This window comes from Ursus maritimus, unplaced genomic scaffold (assembly GCF_017311325.1).
Source record: "Ursus maritimus isolate PB19 unplaced genomic scaffold, ASM1731132v1 scaffold_32, whole genome shotgun sequence".
NCBI lineage: Eukaryota > Metazoa > Chordata > Mammalia > Carnivora > Ursidae > Ursus > Ursus maritimus.
Genome location: NW_024425786.1, coordinates 13,708,402 through 13,728,919, shown reverse-complemented (window position 1 = coordinate 13,728,919; position 20,518 = coordinate 13,708,402). Strand labels below are relative to the sequence as shown.

Below are 20,518 nucleotides of genomic sequence, written 5' to 3'. Positions count from 1 at the left end.
TTCCCCTCCCTCCCTCCCCTTCCCCTCCCTCCCTTTCTTTCTTTCTTTCTTTCTTTCTTTCTTTCTTTCTTTCTTTCGAAACAGCAGCAATGATTCTTTGAACTCTTAGCCTTTGACTACATCCTTTATCTAAGATTTTAGGAACATTTTTGTTCTGTTACAGTTTAATGTATTAAACATGTACTGAGCTCCTGTGTAGCCAAGCTTTATGTTAAGCTTTGAAATTAAAAAAAAAAAAAAAAAAAAAAATTTTAGGGGCACCTGGGCGGCGCAGTCGTTAAGTGTCTGCCTTTGGCTCAGGGCGTGATCCTGGCATTCTGGGATCGAGCCCCACATCAGGCTCCTCCGCTGGGAGCCTCTTCTTCCTCTCACACTCCCCCTGCTGTGTTCCCTCTGGCAAATAAATAAAATCTTAAAAAAAAAAATTAAAAAAAATTTATTTGACAGAGAACATAAGCAAGGGGAGCAGCAGGCAGAGGGAGAGGGAGAAGCAGGCTCCCCGCTGAGCAGGGAACCCAATGCGTGGCTCAATCCCAGGACCCTGGGATCATGACCTGAGCTGAAGGCAGGCGCTTAATCGATTGAGCCACCTAGGCACCCCTTATGCTAAGCTTTGAAAAAAAAATTGAATATTGCCCTTAGGGTTCAGTCATAACTTAGGATTTTTAAAAATCAATATTAGGAAGACATTGAAAAAGACGTTATTTCTGGTAGTTAATTTTTCTTTTTGATCCTCAGTGGACTGGATGAATCCATCTTGGAGGAATGTCTCCAGTATTTGGAAAAGCAACTGGAAAGCAGCCAGGCTCGTAAAGCTATGGAGGAATTTTTCTCTGACAGGTGAGCCGTATTTTGTTTTACTCAGTGAACATGTTTTGAATGTCTCCTGAAAGCGTTAGGTGTTTTTTTCTCAGGGAACACTTACTGCCTGCTTAGGTGTTTGTACTATGGGGAGGACTTAGATTAATTGCTGACTCCTTCAGGTTATTGATGAGGGGTCGACTTCGTGAACACCTAGTGTCGTTGACTGACGAGTGATCAGTTCCCCTAGGGGAGATGACATTGAGAAGAAATAGAAGCGGATGCCTTTTTATGTGAGGTTTAATGTGATTTTCCCTTTTTTCCCCCTTCTGCCTCCCAGTGGAGAACTCGTGCAGATCATGATGGCAACAGCCAATGAGAACCTGTCTGCTAAATTCTGTAACCGAGTTCTGAAATTCTTCACCAAACTCTTCCAGCTGAGTGAGTGACAGCTTTTAGTAATCTTCTTATGGGAACTTTGATGTCCAGCTAATACTGTGTATATCTTCTGCCCGAGTATAACTACCGAGTAACAAGTGCAGACAATCCCTGCAAGGAAGTTGGGAAGGAAGTTGAAAACTTGCTCAAAGCCTTTCCTTCCCCCTTTCCTGGCTCCTAGTCAGCATCTTCCCTTCTGTCCCTCCCCCTCCTTCACTGACCGCAGCCTCTCGGTCTGTCCCTAGCTGAGAAGAGCCCTAACCCGAGCCTTCTGCATCTCTGTGGCTCTCTGGCACAGCTGGCTTGTGTGGAGCCCGTGCGCCTCCAGGCCTGGCTCACCCGCATGACTGCGTCGCCCCCCAAAGACTCTGACCAGCTGGATGTGATTCAGGAGAACCGGCAGCTGTTGCAGCTGTTGACTACGTACATTGTTCGGGAAAACAGGTAGAACAAATGCATTTGGGTCACGTGTCCCTAAGAGCCCCGGATGAATGTTGGGGGCATTTGCTGCGTTCTTTCCTTCAGGCATTGGTCCTTAGCATTGGGAGTGATTCTGGAGCTCCCCTCACTAGACTTAAGGAATGTAGTAGAGCTTCTTAATTTCTCCTGTGGAGAAACTTTTGCAGTGACTGGGCCTGTCAGTTGTCACATGGGTGACTGTTTTGTGCTCTAATAGCTGAAGTCCAAAACTGGGTGCATTATACGGAGTGGGGAGGAAAGGGGCGGGGGGAGAGTCAAGTATTTAATGTTTAATTTTCAACGTCCCTTACTCTTACAAATTTAGAAGTACAGACAGATTCCTGGTGTTTACTTGCTAATTTGCTGTTTCTTTTTTACCAGCCAAGTTGGGGAAGGTGTGTGTGCTGTGCTTCTGGGCACCCTGATCCCCATGGCAACAGAGATGTTGGCCAATGGTGATGGGACTGGTTTCCCCGAACTCATGGTTGTGATGGCCACCCTGGCCAGTGCAGGTCAAGGTGCTGGCCATCTTCAGCTTCACAATGCTGCTGTAGACTGGCTGAGTAGATGGTAAGATGATGAAATTGGAGGGGCCCATCTATAAGTGCAGCGTTGCTCTTAGAGAAAAGGGGGATAGATAACGAATTGCGAGTTTTCATTGTAGCGTGGCACATAAAAGAGCTTGAGTCTCTACCTTTTTATTGGGGATTGAGGGAGTAGTCTCTAACTCTTCACTTGAGACTCAGTCTTTGTCACATTCTTAGTAGGGTTTCCTGTTCATTATCCCTAGGAGAAGTCTTAGGGAAAGTATATCAAGTGTCAGTGATAAGAGCAGAGCATCCCACACCTCTGTGTTTTCTAAGAATGCCTTTGCTTCCCAGTGTCACAGAATGATGCAGGATTCATGAAACTTGTTCCTTTTCTTTGGTTCCTTAGATGATTTTTGTTTCCCTCCCCCCCCCCCTTTTTTTCCTTTGGGACAGCAAGAAATACCTATCACAGAAGAATGTGGTTGAAAAACTGAATGCCAACGTAATGCATGGAAAGGTAAGCAAAGTGCGGCGTGACAGCAGTCAGGGGGAGTGATGATTTTTCTTTGTGGTCATATAGAAGGCTTCCTTTTGACTGGCTTCTGGCCCTGGCCAGCCTGCCTACAGTTTCAAAGCCCTGGGAGTGTGTAAGTTGAACTACATGCCTGCGGGCCTCTGCTGGGTCATGAGGAGTGATGGGGGGAAATAACAGGGTAAACAAAACATCCAGCTGAATCCTTCTTAAAACCTAGTGAATTTTTGCTATTTTTTAGACATTGGTATGCTGTAGAAAATTGTTTCTTGCTCCTGCATTGGAACTGTGTGCTCTGAGTAGGTGGTATATGGGGTCACTGACTGCCTTCTTGGCTCTAGTTTACTTACTAGAATTGTTTAACGTACCTGAAGGTTCAGGTCGCTGCTGCGAAGAAGGGTTTTAAACTGACAGAAATCTTGCATCCGGGCATTCTTCTCCCCCATCCTTGCCCCCCCATGAACCTGACATTGGTGGCTAAGAGTAGGTAACTGGCCTCTGAGACCCAGCACTGCACTATTCATGTCTCCTTCTTTTCTTGCTAGTCTTTCTCCTCTCAGCTCTGGACTGTCAGAGTGCAGAGGGAAGGAACTTAGAAATCTGAGGCCTTGATGCCAGGCTCCTGGGATTTTAGGCAAACATGAGCTACTGGCAGTGGTTTGCTGGAAAACTTTTCGCTTGATTTCTGAAGCTGTTCCTCCCTTACTGCATTAATTTAAAACCCAGTAATGTAAATGTCTTTAACTAATGGTTAAAAAAAAAATGCTGTTGGTAGGAAAAAAGTCAATGAGAGCCCATTCATACTTTTAATCTAGTCTTTTTATTAAATTGGGGTATCTGTGACATGTAATGCTATATTATTTTCGGGTGTACAGCATAATGATTCGATGTTTGTGTAGGTTGTGAAGTGATCACCCCACTAAGGCTAGTCAACATCTGTCTTCATGTGTAGTTCCCAAATGTTTTTTTCTTGTACTGAGGACTTTTAAGATCTACTCTTTTAGTGACTTTTAAATATGCGATACAGCCTATAGCCAGCTCTAGTCCCCGTGCTGTGCATTATATCCCTGTGACTTATTGTACAGCTGGAAGGTTGTATCTTTTGAACCCCCTTCATCCATTCTCCACGCACCCCATACTCCTGCCTCTGGCAACCACCATTCTGTTCTCTGTACCAGTTGTCTTTTCTTGAATGGTTTTTGCCTCCAGTTTTACTCTATTTTCCTGACTTCAGTTTTATCTCATTTAACAACCTCTTATAGAGGGTTGTCTTCATGCTTAAGAATGAATGAATCGCATTAATTCAGTTCAGTGTATTCACTGGCTATATGCGGTCACGGTGCTCAGAGCTGAGGAAATAGATAATTAAAACATGTTTTTTGTCTGCTTTTATACCCTGTCTCTGATCTTGAGCTTTATTGGGAAAACCTTGAGAAAACATAGTACCCAGTAATCAAATACAGAGAACTGAAGTTTCTGTGTTGTGACGGTGGACTTCTCTTCCAGCATGTGATAGTCCTGGAGTGTACGTGCCACATCATGTCTTACTTGGCTGATGTCACCAATGCCCTGAGCCAGAGTAATGGTCAAGGCCCAAGTCACCTCTCGGTGGATGGGGAGGAGCGGGCCATTGAGGTGGACTCAGACTGGGTGGAGGAGTTGGCAGTGGAAGAGGAAGACTCCCAGGCGGAGGATTCAGTAAGTACCACGTCACCATCCAGGCAGCCATGCCAGGTTATTAACGGCCGACTGGCACTTTCAGAGCTCATGCTAACAAGCCTTTGGCCCTCTTTTCTAGCTCCTGCGAGCTTCAAAATTCTCCCACTCCTGTCTGCTTTCTCCCAGCTTACATGACCAATACCAGACTGATTTTCCAGGTCCTCAGAGCAAGCTGTAGGGATCTGGTCTCTTAGGGAAGGGACTGTAATAAACACATGACTTCTCCATCCAGAGTCACTTACTCTGCCATTCTTCAGTTTTTGTATCCTAAATGGAGTCTTAGGGATGAATCATGGGGATGGTGTGAGCTCCCTTACAGAGAAAGCATAAGATTTCTTTCATTTATTTATTTAAAAAATTTATTTATTTGAGAGAGGGAGAAGGAGGGCGAGCATATGTGAGCAGGGGCAGGGGCAGAGAGAGAGAGAGAGAGAGAATTCCAGGCAGACTCCCTGCTGAACACAGAGCCCGATGTAGGACTTGACCCCACGCCTCTGAGATCATGGCCTAAGCCAAAACTAAGAGTCAGACTTTCAACCGACTGAGCCACCCTGGCGCCCGTAGATTTATTTTTTTTCTAACCATAAAACCTTAAGCCCTCACCTGGAATTGTAGCATGTTTATAGCCTGCAGATTATTTCCAGGAGTAAGTTTTACTGGTTATTTAATGAATTGACTGTTTATTCTCTGTAGGGTATATTTTTGGGGGTGCCTGTGTAGAAGGGTATATTTTGGGGGGTGCTTTGTAGAAGGGTATATTTCTGATTAAAAAGATCTATTATCTTTGAAGGATGAAGATTCTCTTTGCAATAAACTCTGCACTTTCACAATCACTCAGAAAGAATTCATGAATCAGCATTGGTAAGAGTAGTTCGTTCTTTCATGTGAGGATTTGTTGGGCCTTGAACTGTTGGCGCTGCTGGACTCATTTACTCCTTCTTGTTCTTTGTAGGTACCACTGTCACACCTGCAAAATGGTAGATGGGGTCGGTGTGTGCACAGTTTGTGCCAAGGTGTGCCACAAGGATCATGAGATTTCCTATGCCAAATATGGGTCCTTCTTCTGTGACTGTGGAGCCAAGGAAGATGGCAGCTGTTTGGTGAGAGTTTGGAACATTTGCTGGGCTAGGAAGGGTGACTTGTTTGTGACATGGGAATACTGAAGCCAAACTGGGAAATTGTCATGTCACTTTCATGGTGGCCCGGGTCTAGGAGTAAGTTCTGGGTCTGTCACCGATCATGGCCTGAGCACTTCACTTAAAATGTTAGAACTTTCAGGGTCCTTAAAAATCTTGCAGTGTTTTTCTAAGAACTAACACAGTTTCAGATGTTGTAATTGAGACCTGTGGCTGTGAGTGCTGAAGTATTAGCTATTAGGTGGGTGCTGTGAATATCAGAATTCAAGTGTTTGGATATCATTTAAATGGTTGGTCAATTTCTCCTCAGGTCGGGATTTCCTGCCAGTATCGCAGGCAGTGTGTCATCTGTGTTTGTGGTTCGAGCTTTGGGCTTCTGACATTTTCTGTCCCTAGGCGCTCGTGAAGCGAACTCCCAGCAGTGGCATGAGCTCCACCATGAAGGAGTCAGCCTTTCAGAGTGAACCCAGGGTTTCCGAGAGTCTGGTGCGCCACACCAGCACCTCTCCAGCGGACAAGGCCAAAGTCACCATCAGCGATGGAAAGGTTGCTGATGAAGAGAAGCCCAAGAAGAGCAGCCTGTGCCGCACAGTGGAGGGCTGCCGAGAGGAGCTGCAGAACCAGGTGGGGGTTCCGGTGGTGCCCGGGACGCTGGGTGGAGTGCGGAGCCGGACCGATTGGTTCCCGAGCAAGCCATGCACGGGGCTCTCCTCGCAACACGCCTGGTGGGGCTGAGGGTTGCTTTCGCCTTTCTCTGAGTTTACTCATTTTCACGGGATACATCTGAATAGGATGTGTCGTCAGCCCTGCCTCACAGGGAGGGATTTGGGACTGAGGAGCACGGTGGGCGTTTGCGGGAGGGTGTATTTTAGTTGCGTAATACTCTAGAACACTGTTCTTGGCCAGGGATCCTCATCTGAAGCACAGAATGGAGAAAGTGATTTACATGATTGTTTTCTCAAGGATGGCACGTAATTAGAACAATTCTAGATGCACAGGAGAGAATTCAGCTAATCCTGTGTGATGGATGTGTTCTAGCATTAGGGTGTCTCCATGGGACTCCTGGTTTAGAAAGATTGCTCTAGAGTTTGTAGCACGAATCCAGTATTATTGAGAGGAAGAGTTATGGCTAGAATATCAAATGGGAAGTGCAGAGCCTGGATTCTAGATTGTGAAGGTAGTTCTTGGCAAGATTGATTATGATGAGTATGACCCATTATTTTTGTCTTTTTTTTTTCACTTGTGTATTTGGATTTTTCTCAGGCCAATTTCTCCTTCGCTCCTCTCGTGTTAGACATGCTCAATTTCCTCATGGATGCCATTCAGACCAACTTTCAGCAGGCTTCAGCTGTGGGGAGCAGCAGCCGGGCTCAGCAAGCCCTCCGGGAGCTGCATACAGTGGACAAGGTGGTTGAGATGACAGACCAGCTGATGGTGAGTGTGGCAGGAGCAGCACACTGACTGAGCTGCCAAGGTGTGCTGGATGCTCTGAGGAGTCTCCTTAGGCTAGCCAGTCCCTAGCTAGGCGGCATGGAGATCCACGTGCGAGGTGTGTCTTCAAAAGAAGACAAAAAGGTCATTTGGGCCAACTCAGTAAGTCTCCTTTTCAGTCCAGGAGAACATACGAACTCCCAAGATGTGAGGCACAACATCTGGGGGCAATTACACTAGTTAGATGTTTCTTCTGTATATAAAGTAGAAGATCTCAGGTTCCAGTGGCTTGCAGAAATCATGTTTGCCGTCTCTGCTTATAGCCCTTCAGGCAACTCTTTTTAGTTCTTCATAAGAAATAGCTTAGAAGTTGTAAGTCATTTCCACTTTAAAACCTGCTCAGCCCCGAAAAGGGAGTTCTGGTGTGTTCTGCCTGTCCTGTTCAGCAACAGCGTGAAATAGTGGGAACCAGCGTAAAGTGTCTGTGCTTCTGAAAGGGAAGCGTACAAGTGAGCGAGGTGTAGGACTAGACTCACAAGGAGTCTGTTTTTAAGGGAAAAATATTCCCTTGGAAATACACACACGTACATACACACAGATATTCTGGTATTTTAGTAAAAATGAGTCATAGTTTTACAGTAGTGGCTTTTAGACTTCGAGCTATTAAAGACGAAACGAGTAAGTATGGGGGTGGTGTTGGCGATCCATAAAGTTGCCAACTCAGTTTTGCCAGGTCAGATCAATGAAAAACATTCCATCTGTTATCACCATCATTTGACTTAAAAAAAGGGCGTTTTAACATTTCAAGAAGCCAGTACTTTGTATTAATTAAATTTAGCTTTGTGAAACATTCACTATGGTGTTCTTATCGGATTGACAGAAGAACTTTGAGAGGCTTATGTAACTGTCCATGGATTAGAGACTGGAATTTGTTGCTTTTGAGTGACTGCATTGTGCAGTGTCTTGGTCGTATGAATAGTGGATGAATCCACTTGATCTCTTTGGCTTATTGCTGCCTATTCTTTGCTTCCTTCTTTGCCAGGTTCCCACCTTAGGCTCCCAGGAAGGCGCCTTTGAGAATGTTCGGATGAATTACAGTGGCGACCAGGGCCAGACTATTCGACAGCTAATCAGCGCCCATGTGCTCCGGCGGGTGGCTATGTGTGTGCTCTCCTCCCCGCATGGGCGCCGCCAACATTTGGCTGTCAGCCATGAAAAAGGGAAGGTGGGTTTCCAGTTCTTTCCTACTCATTTTAGGTCGTGTTTGTCTTAAGTGCTAAACAAAACAGGTGGCTATGCTCAGATTGGCCCTCTGAGAAAAAGTCTTTTGGGTTCCAAGAATGCTTTATGGGACAGAGCTCAACGAGCTTTTCTACTCCAACCCTGGGTTTGTTGATTAGACTTAGAAGCAATGTGACTAGAACACAGTTGCTATTTCTGATGAGTAGTTTCTTACTCAAAACCTATCCTTCAAGCCCTCAGAGAAAGGTGATGACTAGCGATTACCTAGGACATCATGGCTCCCAGACTTGGCGTGGTTTGGTTATGCTGGAGGGAGGGCATAAGCCAAGAGATAACAGTCTTCATAGGAAGACATAGTGTTCCTTATTTAGTTCTTTCCTGCCCTCCTGGCCCGCTGTGGACACAGGGAAGCTTATGTCATTTTAGAGAACCAGTAAGAGTTGGAAGAGTGGCAGGTATCTCAACATTTTTCTTTATTCTGGCTTATCACTAGTGAGGTTGTTTTAATTTTATCTTAAGTGAAAAAACAAGCTAGAAATCTGCTAAGTCTGTAAGATTCCTGTAAAATACTTCAAAACAAAACAAAAGCTTGTAGAGAAAGCTAGAAAGGACGATAGTACATAGGGAGTGGGCAGTTATTTCCTTGAACTGTATATAAAGAGCAGCTGGTTTCATTATTTCTCTCTTTTGTCGTCACTGGAAGGAGGAGATGAAAGGCTTTCCATCTCTCTCCAGCGGGAGAAAGAGAGGGTTTTCCTGAGAGTCTTAACTGTGGACTAGTACCCCGTTGAAGGAGCTTTTGTCGGCTCTGTGTCCTCTGCGAGGACGGGGACAAGAATAAATTGGCGACTGTCCCGTTGCAGATCACCGTTCTGCAGCTCTCTGCACTCTTAAAGCAAGCAGATTCCAGCAAAAGGAAGTTGACGCTGACCCGCCTGGCTTCTGCCCCTGTCCCCTTTACTGTGTTGAGCCTCACTGGGAATCCCTGCAAAGAGGACTACCTGGCTGTGTGTGGGCTGAAGGTAATAATCTGATCCAGGTTTGGTTACTTCGTGCTGCGGATCCTGCTCTTTTCTCCCCTGTTCTCAGCGCCTCTTTCTCTTACTCATTGTTAAGGTTAAAACCTAAAGGCCTTTGGAATATAAAAGAAATCTCTCTCTGAATTTCTCCCACCTCTTGCAGATCTTTCTTGTATTGGAAATGATTTTTGTATGTTCTTGGAACGTGAGTATATTACCAGACAGTGTGCATACTACCCGAAGGCAGGGAATGTCAGGGAAGGCTTGAGAGAGCCGAAATGAGTTAATCTGCTTCCCGCCATCTTTTAACCAGTCTGTTCTTAAACCCTGTCCAGGACTGCCATGTGTTGACCTTCAGTAGCTCAGGCTCTGTTTCGGACCACTTGGTGCTGCACCCACAGTTGGCAACGGGCAACTTCATCATCAAAGCGGTGTGGTTACCTGGTTCACAGACCGAATTAGCGATTGTCACTGCGGACTTTGTCAAGGTACAGTTACTGCTCTTGGATGATGTGGCCTTAGAATGTTTTGTTTTTAAATCCAGAATCTCTGATCTCCATTATGTGCCAGCTTCTCCCAGAAATTAAAAATAAGCAATCCTCATTTTGTCGCCTTTTGTTAATGGTGCCGAGCTAGAGCTTTCTGTGTGTAGGCAATATGACATTGTTTCTCGTTTTCCCCTTGCTTTTTCAAGCGCACGGGTCTTCCTGTACTTGTCACAGAATATGTAGTTGTGTCTCTCTCCCATGGTCATTCCTTGAGGGAGAGTGAAAAGATACTCATCTTTGTGCGCTCTGTGCCTGATACTTGCAGATGCTTGTTGGAGGGAGAATGGATACCTATTACTCACCATTGGCAGGTCTTTGGATTCGCCAGGATGATTTGGGGGTGGGACTGAACTACATCTCCTTTTCTTCTGTCCTGCAGATTTATGACCTGTCTGTTGATGCCTTGAGCCCGACCTTCTACTTTCTCCTGCCAAGCTCGAAGATAAGAGATGTTACCTTCCTCTTCAACGAGGAGGGAAAGAACATCATTGTTATAATGTCTTCAGCTGGTTACATCTATACCCAGCTCATGGAAGAGGCCAGCAGTGCCCAGCAGGGACCCTTCTACGTCACTAATGTGCTGGAAATCAACCACGAGGACCTGAAGGTTCGGGCAGATGTTGATTTCTCCTCCTCTTCCAGTATCTCCTCCATTGTTTTTCTTTTTTCTTCGGTCTCTGACTTTTCCCCTATTAGCAGAAACTCTTGTCCTTTAGGACCAAACTGATTCACTGTCAAGTTCCTTGACTCTTCATGGTATCTCTAAGATTTACCCACACGACTTAGATTTTGAGAACCCACAGTCATGATTTAAAACTAATAACCTGCGAAACTGGATGCTGGTCCCGAAGGCAATACTCGAGATTAATGCAAGCGTTGTGTCTTTTGCCCCGGCAGGACAGTAACAGCCAGGTGGCCGGGGGCGGTGTGTCCGTCTACTACTCCCATGTGCTGCAGATGTTGTTCTTCAGCTATTGTCAGGGGAAATCGTTTGCAGCCACAGTGAGCAGGACAACTCTGGAAGTGTTGCAGCTCTTCTCCATCAACATCAAAAGGTGGGAAGAAGCACTTCACGTTGAGCTTCTGCGGTGCCCGAGTTCAGCAGGAGACTCCCCTGGCCCAGTACAGGCGTCTGTTAGGAATCTGGTGAAACTAACTTTGCTCCAGCGGGCCTCTCCCTTTTACAGGCAGGAGGCACCCAGTGTTGGCAGGTTGGCTGTCTGCATGGTTTGTCCTCCACCGTGCAGACCCTAACCTTAAGAGGTCTCGGGACCACTGTTCCCCAGAAGGAGGAAGCTCTAGTCAAGGCAGCACACCTGACTTTAGTGCGATAACTGGGTTTGAGAAGGCAACCTAAGTTGCTCCTGGACACTCATGTGGCCGAAATGCCCTTTCAGTTTCCCGCTGGGGTAGTTGATCAGAACACAGAACGTGGTGTCAGCAGTGGGGACATGGTCGGGAGGGCAGTGTGGGGGGCGGTAGAGACTGGCATTGGGTGTCTGGATAGTAGAGGTGTGCGTGAGGTGAGTGTTTGTTTAGGGAGCTAGGGAGAAGAGGCTTAGGCTTCCTTCCTGTCTTTTCTGTCTGCCATTGAAGAGCCATAAAAGTGCTGTAGGCGCTGTTTCTCTGGCCTCTGTGTTGTGAAACGTTACCTGGTTGGAGGTGAAATCAAATGGGGTACCATTCACACGGAACTTGATGTGCTTGGAGATGCTTGATAGGACCAGGGATCGTGAGCCTTAGGCAGCTCCGTGCAGTGGACGACCTCTCGGCACGTTAGGCCACCTCTTCCCTCAGACAGCGGGAGCTCGCAGAGGAGATTCCTGAACCAGGACTTCTGCCAGGGGCACAGTGTGGGAATGTGAGAGTATACGCGTGGCTCAGAATAAAGCTGAGACTTGTGGGTAATTCAAGTCCCTGGGCACATACGTCTCTCTGGGAGTCAGGTGTTTGGTCGTTTTGGCCTTTAAGTCAAGAAAAGGACGACTAGGTGGTGATTGACACCCTGACTGTGGCCATTTTTGTTGTCTGCAGTTCCAATGGTGGCAGTAAAACGTCTCCTGCCCTTTGCCAGTGGTCTGAGGTGATGAACCACCCAGGCTTGGTGTGTTGTGTCCAGCAAACTACAGGTGTGCCTCTGGTAGTGATGGTGAAACCAGACACTTTCCTTATCCAAGAGATTAAGACCCTGCCTGCGAAAGCAAAGGTCAGTGCCAGATGCTCCCATCGCTTGGCTGTGAACCTGGCCTAATTTTATATTTCTGTATTTGTATATGGCGTCCCTTCCCCGCCTCTTTCAGTAGAAGAGGTTTATCAAAGAATCTTCACCTGTTCTCTCCTAGATGCCTTTTCCCTGTCGCTCTTCTCCACCTCCTGACTGTGGAACTGGTTGCTTCTCTGCCTCTTTATGTTGGTTTCTGATCTCTAGTTGTGAGAAGTAACACCCTCCTTTGTCTCCTGCCAGATCCAGGACATGGTTGCCATTCGGCATACGGCCTGCAATGAGCAGCAGCGGACCACAATGATCCTGCTGTGTGAGGATGGCAGCCTGCGCATTTACATGGCCAACGTGGAGAACACCTCCTACTGGCTCCAGCCGTCCCTGCAGCCCAGCAGTGTCATCAGCATAATGAAGCCTGTTCGGAAGCGCAAGACGGCTACCATCAGTAAGGCCCTTCCTCAAAAGACTGGTGGGGGAATGGGAGTGAGAGTCTTCTAGACGAGATTCGGAACTAGACGAGATTCGGAACAGATGGTGATAAGTGTCTGTGAAGAAATGGTGACTCTCCCACTTGCCTGTTCCGTAAAGGTAGAGGTGTCACATTTCCTGAGGCCAGCAGTGTTCTTGTGGCCTTTAGAGACCTGTCATACAAATGGCAAGCACTCATTGGCTCTCCACTTTAGGTCAGCAGTTCTTAGGTGCCCAGGAAAGAATGATCTCACGTTGGGAGATTTTTCTCTGGGTTTGGGGAACACGGCTTGCCTGACGTGAAGTGTAAGATGGAGCCAGCGGAGGATAGATTGCTCCACTGGTCAGTTTCCCACTGAGTAGTGAAGAAGCCACTGTGGCTCTCTGAGCTGGGAGTCTTGCTCCTGGGACTCTTCAGGGTGTGGAGGCTTAAATGCAGGAATGAGTGGCTCTGGCTAAGCAGAGACCTTTCCAGGGGTCATCCCATGACTGAGATTTGTTTTAGAGTCCATGTTTGACATAACAATGCAGCTCATTCTCCTGTAAAGAAATAGTTTCTGTTGTTTGCTTTATTTACTTATTTAAAAGATTTTATTTATTTGAGAGAGGGAGAGAGCACGAGCAGGAGAGGGAAGAGCAGACTCCCCGCTGAACAGGGAGCCCGACGTGGGCCGATCCCAGGACTTCAGCCAAAGGCAGACACTTAAGCCACCCAGGTGGCCCTCTGGTGTTTACTTTAAATAAATCAGCCATGAGGGAACCTGTTGTTACTAAGTGTACTCAGTACCACACCTGAGTTCTTCGTCCCGCTGGGTCGAGGTGTGGTTAGGAATGCTGACTGTTGGACCACGGGCCACATGCAGGCATCACACAAATGTTCACATCCTGATTGTCTGGAAGAGGTTAGAGCGGCGGAGTGCGGGATCAGTCTGGGAGGGGCTTTCCCCATGGAATGGGTGCAGAGGTGGGAGTGACACGCTTACTGATGCTCTGTGTCCCCTGGTCCTGTTCTCCACAGCAACCCGCACGTCTAGCCAGGTGACCTTCCCCATCGACTTCTTTGAACACAACCAGCAGCTGACGGATGTGGAGTTTGGCGGTAACGATCTCCTGCAGGTCTACAACGCGCAGCAGATAAAGCACCGGCTGAACTCCACTGGCATGTACGTGGCCAATACTAAGGTGAGGACTGTGCTGGGCTGGGTACCGTGCCTGCGTAGAAGGACTCCTAAACTCCTCTTAGAATGCAAGCTTGAAATATATACTTATTGTTTTAAGCCTTGGATTCTAGTTAAGTGGTCCCTGGAATAAATGGCTATTCTCAGCTTCCACACAGAAGGGTTCCTGTTCCAATGTTAGCAGCAGGAGGTGGTTAGCGATGGGGGGAAAGTAGCTTGGAATTGGAGACTGTCCCACTCCCTGCCTCTCTTTTCCTGTCCTTGGAAGTAATAAGCAAACCATTACCAAGGAGTTAGGAGGGTAAAGGCCTTATCTGGGGTCACACACTTGGGCGCCAGCAGACGAAGGGTTACAAGTTTGCCCTGAAGAATTTGTGTTCGTTGTCTGACTTGCGCTTTGCCTCCCTCTAGCCTGGTGGCTTCACCATCGAGATCAGCAACAACAACAGCACTATGGTGATGACAGGCATGCGGATCCAGATCGGGACGCAGGCCATTGAACGGGCCCCGTCATACATTGAGATTTTCGGCAGGACCATGCAACTTAACTTGAGTCGCTCCCGCTGGTTTGACTTCCCCTTCACCAGAGAGGAAGCCCTGCAGGCGGACAAGAAACTGAACCTCTTCAGTGAGTCACCAGCCCCTAGCATGGCCTGCCCTTTGCATTTCTCTGTGGCTCTCCCGTATTCTGAGAACCCTCTGCTGCTCAGTGGTCTCTGCCATCTTGAACCTCTGAGCTTCATTGGAGATGGGCATGGGCAGGAGAGGGCTGTGCTGAAGCATGGGAGGGTTGAAGACAGGGCACACCCTGCCTCCGCGTCCGCTTCTGTGGGGCTGGCTCAGCCTTGCTGGCATGGCTGCCTACGTGGGTGGGCAGAGAGGAGGCAAGCTTAGCGCGTGAAGCACAGATGAGGGCCTCAGCCACACGCTGCCGAGAGAGGGATGTGTAGCAGCGCCTGGCCTTGCCGTCGAATACTTCAGACCCTCAGAGGACAACTTCCTGAGCCTTTCACGAGCCTGGCGTCTTTCTCTACCATTTACTGGCCGCCTGTCTGATGCTCTTGTTCCTAGAAATAGCTGCTGTTAGGATGAACAGTGATCTGTGTTTTGAACAAAGGGGGTGCTTAGAGCTCCCTGGGGGGGTGGAGGCTGGGGGATGCGGTACCCCGATAGCACCAGAGGAGTCCTGCCGTGGTGCTCTAGGGCTCTTCTGAGAGCTGGGTTTCCTAGGCATTTGGTCAGTGGGACTGCTTCACATGCAGTCAGTGTCTCCTCAGGGTTCAAGTGCTGTTTGAGTCTCAGGAGACAAAGTTCCTTCATGACGAAAATCAGTGGCATTTGCTCCTTTACCCTTATTAGTCCGGTCTTCGGTTTGGAGGTGGTCACATTCGCCCTGTAGAGAACGTGCTTCCTAGATGCTTTTCGCACTTGTTGCAGTTGGGGCCTCCGTGGATCCAGCTGGCGTCACCATGATCGATGCTGTAAAAATTTACGGCAAGACGAAGGAGCAGTTTGGCTGGCCTGACGAGCCCCCGGAAGAGTTCCCTTCTGCCTCTGTCAGCAACATTTGCCCTTCCAACCTGAACCAGAGCAATGGCACTGGAGACAGCGACTCTGCGGCCCCTGCCACCACCAGTGGAACTGTCCTGGAGAGGTACCAGCACCGGCGGGGTTCGGCTCCCGTCCTTGCCATTTTCCCCCTCTCCTGGCACAACCTGTCTGAGAGAGCCTCTCAGAACTGCCCCAAGTGTACCCTGTGAGTTTCAGGTTGTCCCCCAGCTGCCCGACACCCTGTGTCTCCTTAGTGCGCAGATGGAGCCTGGCAGCGTGCTCAGAGCCATGGGATTCCGGTCTGCCTGGGGGCTTCTGTGCCTTCTCTTAATGCTCAGGAGCCCTTTGGAGGAGCCGGAGGCTGTGAAGTAGATGCTTAAGCCAGCGTTAGAGATTTGGGTCCAGTCTTGCTGAGATCAGAGGGGAGAATCTTCCCATTCATTCTGATGTCATCATCTCTTTCTCTGCAGCGGCCACTTAGGTGGTAGTGGTGCTGCGGGCCAGAGGCTGGCTGCTGCACGTGCGGCAGAGTTCAGAGCCTCCCAGGCTCCCCCCAGTGGCCGTCTGAAGCATTGCGCTTGGCTTCTTTGTGCTAGGCGGCTGCTGGTTTGCCGCGGTAGATGAGGCGACTCATGATGTAAGACAGAGTTTCTTACATCGTCAGTCGGAAGAATAGCCTGGCTTGAAATCACTGCCTCCCACCAGCAGCCTGCCCCCTCCCTTCTCTCTCTCTCTCTCTCTGTTTCTTTTTTTTCCCCCTCCCCTATTCTTATATTGTTTGCTTAGGATGTATTTCCAGGTTTCTCTGAGCTTCACATTTTTTTCCTTTTTTTTTTTCCTTTGCTTCTTCCCCAAGTTCTGAAACTGAGTCCCTAACCAAGCTGGACCGGTTAGTATGCCCTCTTTCTTTTCTCTGCACGGGTGAGTGTGTGTCAGAGAGCAGTGTAACCAATGGTGTGGCTTCGCGTTGATTCTGCTTCTGTGGAAGAGTCCTCCTGCTTCTTTCTGTTCTGGTCCTTGCATGGCTGCAGAGCTATCCTGTGTAAGAGTGGAATATGTGGACGGTTGTACGTGCACACTTGGTGCTGGCCGCTCCAGAACCTCCTAGCTCTCTACTCTTTCTGTACCCTGTCCCTCTCCGTTTCCTGTCCACAGTGGGTGAGACGGGGGCGGGTGTGGGCAGTGGGATGACGGGAGAGTAGCCAGCGGAGAGCTTGTTCCGTCCAACTTCATTTTACCTCTCAGGCCCCTCTTCCCTCACTCTTTGTTGCCTTCTGCTGCCCCTTGACCATTTTCTCTCCAGCTACCTTCTCCATACCTTTCCCTTTGTGCCTGGAGCCTCGGCATCAGGATGTTGGTCTTTTTACCATGCCACAGTAAACTCACAGGAGTGAGCCCTGGGGAGCATGTTGCTAGGTGCCCTTCAACAGCTGGGTTTCCGGTTCCTTTCCCACGAGAAAGTGGCTCGGTTTTCTAAAGGTGCTTTGTTGTATCCTGTGAATGTTGGCAATTGGCATGCTCCTGAAAACACAGTTTGTTCTCTCCTCATACTTAGGGACTCACAGGAAGTGCCTTTGTGCATTTTCTTGGAGATGTAAGTAAAATATGTGTATACAGCGTTCTTCCCACTATAAGAAGATGGCTTTAACCTTTCCCTTTGTGTATCCTTTTGCCTCCTGATCTGTGGGCACCTGAGCTCGGGTCCCATTGCATCAAGACTCTTAAGCCCCTCTCAGTGATCCCTGCCACAGGCAGCAGAAGGAAGTACACTTATCCGCTTTGAGGAAGAAAAGCCCCGTCTTTCAGTTACGGATTATGAACATGGCCTCAGGTTGATCTCCAAGCGGGAGCCAGGTTTCTTCTGGCCTGTGACACAGGGAAACGATATGCATGGTGCCTGTGGCAGGTCTTATTGTGCTTTGATTTTGTATTTGGCATTCATTAGCTGTCCCCAAGGTCCCCCTGACTATAGTTCGCACAGGCTAAAGCACAACCAGAGAGAAGGGTGGTAGTTGTACTCAAGCCAGCTTTTCTGTCTCCCTAGGCTGGTTGTGAGTTCTTTAGAAGCCCTGGAAAGCTGCTTTGCTGTTGGCCCAATCATCGAGAAGGCAAGTGACTTTTTTTAAAGTGCTTGGGAGCTTTCTGAAGAGGCAGGAAGTCAGTGGAGTTGTCAGAGGCCTGAGGCCTTGCAACTAAAGAATATTTATAGCATAATCTTGATTTGCAAAAAAGCTCCAGAGAAGTCTCTAGCTTAAGGCCTTCTGTCCTACTTTTGGGGGATCCATTGTGAGAGTGTTTCATAGGCTAGGATGAGTGCTGGCAGAAAGAACAGTGTTTCCAGGAGTCGTGGGCTTGGACTTGATTCCTGCTCTCTTGTATTGTGGGAGGATTGTAATATCTGAAACTCTTCATTTTGTTCTTAGCAGTCCACATTGCATAACCTAGCCCTGGTGGTCTAGAAAAGAGCAAGGGGGAAGGGCAGAGTGTACGCAGTTGGTTCTGCGTGGGTTTGGTGGGGTCAGCGATAACCCTGCTGTCTTCCGCATCAGGAGAGAAACAAGAACGCAGCTCAGGAGCTGGCCACTCTGCTGCTGTCCCTGCCAGCACCTGCCAGCGTTCAGCAGCAATCCAAGAGCCTTCTGGCCAGCTTGCACACCAGCCGCTCGGCCTATCACAGCCATAAGGTAATCGTTCCCTCCCTGGATGCATTCTGTAGAAGTGCAACTTTTGGTACTGACAGGGCATCAGGCCAGTTGGCTTTTCGTACGGAAAGCGAGGAGGACACAGTGAAGTCACTGAGATGAGACCCACACTGTCTAAAGTCTCTCCTGAGAAATGAACAACTCCCCCTCAAAACGGGGGGCAAGCCGACTAATGGGCCCCTGGTTTGCATTGACTTTTTTGTCACTAGTAGGCTCAGCAGGATCTAAGAGAGACTGTGTGGCTTCTCTGGAAAACAGTGAGGGCAGGGGAATCACTGAGATCCCTCCTCCAGCTTGGCACAACCCTCGCTTCGGTGTACTCGCTTGTGAGGAAATTGCCAAATGGTTGTTGGAGAGATTCTGAGGAGGGACTCTCGGGCCAGGGAAAGGGGCACAAGGGGTGGGGGGTGGGGTCTCACCTATAACTGAGTGTGGCGGTCGAAGGTAATAAGTTACGCCAGTTGCTGTAGATGGGAAAGGTGGCTGTTCAGTTCCACTAGGAAGAAGCCAGCAGCCCAGATGCCTCGGTTAGCTTTTGTGCCTCCGGCCCGGAGGCTTGAGAAATGTAAGTCTAACCTGCTGAACCTCTCGAGGAATGGCAGGTTTAGAAACAGACTCTTTGGGCTCTTCTGCTGGAGCAAAGTCGTCTGGGATGTTGCACTTCTAGAGAATCCAGCGGTTCCAAATTTTCCTATTGTGCTTCGATACTTAATGACTTTTGAATTTTGTGCCTTTGATATTTCATGATTTAAGAAGTTTACCTGTACTGGACTGCTTTGAAGACTTGTTCCAGGTAGTTGGCGGTAATTAACCTGTTCACCTAAGAGGAGGTAGCCATCCTGATGACCTACCTGCCAGCTGTCCTCTCCTCTTTGCTTTAGTACCCTACCCAGCCCTTGCTTTTGGTTTTCATCCTCTGTGATCCTTTTGTTATAGGATCAGGCCTTGCTGAGCAAAGCTGTGCAGTGTCTCAACACATCCAGCAAAGAAGGCAAGGATTTGGACCCTGAGGTCTTCCAGAGGCTGGTGATCACAGCTCGCTCCATTGCCATCATGCGCCCTAACAACCTTGTCCACTTTACGGAGTCCAAGCTGCCCCCGATGGAAACAGGTGAACTTGGCCTATGTGGTCGTGGTCCTGAAATCTGCTTGGTACATCTTCTGTACCCTCTCACCCTCTTCTTCTTGTCTCTGGCCTCCGCCTGACTGCATGCTCTGAGACGGGATTTACTCTTGTCTTTGTACCTTGTAGGGCTTTTGACGTTTAGATTGTACCATTTAAGCAAATACTCTTTCCAGTGCTTACGCCTTGGAAAATGTTGAGTTTGTTTAGTGTTCTGAATGTCAGATATAATCTGTCTCTGAAATAATTACCTCTTTAGGATCTTCAGGGCAAAGCTAATAAGCTTGGGCCCCGGTTGCTTTAAAGTAATAGGGTCAAATCTTGCTTTCGTGCTAGTCTTTGCCAGTGTTTTATTAACATTTGCAGTGGGCTTTCTCAGTGCTTGATTCTGTTTCCTCCTCTCCGCACGTTGGCTGGGTACCTGACTTGTTCTGCTTTATCAAATACAGCTTACAGTTCTGTTACCTCTGTGCTCCCATTTGCTGTCATCGTCCAGTTCCTCCTCCTAGTATTCTTATCCGGGAATCATGCCAGAAAATCTCAGATGTTCCCCTAGTTTTTATAAGTTGAGTAGTTGGACCTGAAATCCTTGAGTCTGCCGTAAAGATCCTGAATGCTCCCCTTTCTACTTAATTCTAACATACAATGTTTTCTGTGATATTCCTTTCCCAGACTGTTTTTTTCCTAGATGTGCCTGCTGGAGTCTAGGGATAGTTGGCATATTGATTGGGGCCCCACTTGAAACTCCCTCCCCAGGCAAGCTTCCTTGACCTGAGTTAACCTTAAAACAAATTAAATTCCATGTCAGATTTACCATCGTTAATCATTTTTTTTCTCCTGTTCTATTAGAAGGAGTGGATGAGGGGAGAGAACCTCAGAAACAGCTGGAAGGAGACTGCTGTAGTTTCATCACCCAGCTGGTGAACCACTTCTGGAAACTCCATGCATCCAAACCCAAGAATGCCTTCTTGGCACCTGCCTGCCTGCCAGGTATCATATTTAAAGGGATACTTGAAGCCCAATCTAAGTTCTGTCTTTGAACAGGTCAAACCCTTAGCCTTTAGTTTCATTATCCATCTCTTCCTGAATTAATGGAAGATCAGTGCATTCTTCGGGTACAGGAGTTTAGCAGTGTCGCTGAGAAGTGGGATTTTCTTGTACTGTAGCTCCTCCCGTGCGGTTGAATATTTCATATAAAGAGGCATTTTTGTGTTTCTGTGTATCCTCAGTGGTAGTTAATAATTGTTTTAAAAGTATTTTGAAAGCTTGGGCAAAGCCACTTCAGAAGGTAAAAGCGAAGCATCACCTTGAGAATTGTTTTATTTCCAAGTTACTCCTGTGTTTGGCATCTGACTTCTCACTCTCCAAAGTTTAAGTGGAAAGATAATGATCCGAATAGCAGTCTAGGAAAGTAGAGTGA

At 48.0% G+C, this 20,518-nt stretch overlaps 1 protein-coding gene across 1 annotated transcript in view; it reads left to right on the top strand.

Moving 5' to 3' along the window:
• The window catches only part of UBR4 (ubiquitin protein ligase E3 component n-recognin 4), a 126,667-nt gene that overhangs the window by 39,903 nt on the left and 66,246 nt on the right, over nucleotides 1-20,518 (top strand). Inside the window, exons 30-53 of the mRNA XM_008694667.2 lie at nucleotides 739-840; nucleotides 1,142-1,242; nucleotides 1,485-1,683; nucleotides 2,080-2,268; nucleotides 2,682-2,745; nucleotides 4,267-4,458; nucleotides 5,270-5,340; nucleotides 5,432-5,579; nucleotides 6,012-6,239; nucleotides 6,879-7,049; nucleotides 8,089-8,271; nucleotides 9,152-9,310; nucleotides 9,643-9,795; nucleotides 10,235-10,462; nucleotides 10,753-10,910; nucleotides 11,890-12,061; nucleotides 12,320-12,521; nucleotides 13,563-13,726; nucleotides 14,134-14,350; nucleotides 15,160-15,376; nucleotides 17,318-17,381; nucleotides 17,823-17,957; nucleotides 18,912-19,086; nucleotides 19,948-20,088. Of these exons, the coding sequence (XP_008692889.2) occupies nucleotides 739-840; nucleotides 1,142-1,242; nucleotides 1,485-1,683; nucleotides 2,080-2,268; nucleotides 2,682-2,745; nucleotides 4,267-4,458; nucleotides 5,270-5,340; nucleotides 5,432-5,579; nucleotides 6,012-6,239; nucleotides 6,879-7,049; nucleotides 8,089-8,271; nucleotides 9,152-9,310; nucleotides 9,643-9,795; nucleotides 10,235-10,462; nucleotides 10,753-10,910; nucleotides 11,890-12,061; nucleotides 12,320-12,521; nucleotides 13,563-13,726; nucleotides 14,134-14,350; nucleotides 15,160-15,376; nucleotides 17,318-17,381; nucleotides 17,823-17,957; nucleotides 18,912-19,086; nucleotides 19,948-20,088 (3,833 nt within the window). The remainder of the gene's footprint in view (nucleotides 1-738; nucleotides 841-1,141; nucleotides 1,243-1,484; nucleotides 1,684-2,079; nucleotides 2,269-2,681; nucleotides 2,746-4,266; nucleotides 4,459-5,269; nucleotides 5,341-5,431; nucleotides 5,580-6,011; nucleotides 6,240-6,878; nucleotides 7,050-8,088; nucleotides 8,272-9,151; nucleotides 9,311-9,642; nucleotides 9,796-10,234; nucleotides 10,463-10,752; nucleotides 10,911-11,889; nucleotides 12,062-12,319; nucleotides 12,522-13,562; nucleotides 13,727-14,133; nucleotides 14,351-15,159; nucleotides 15,377-17,317; nucleotides 17,382-17,822; nucleotides 17,958-18,911; nucleotides 19,087-19,947; nucleotides 20,089-20,518) is intronic.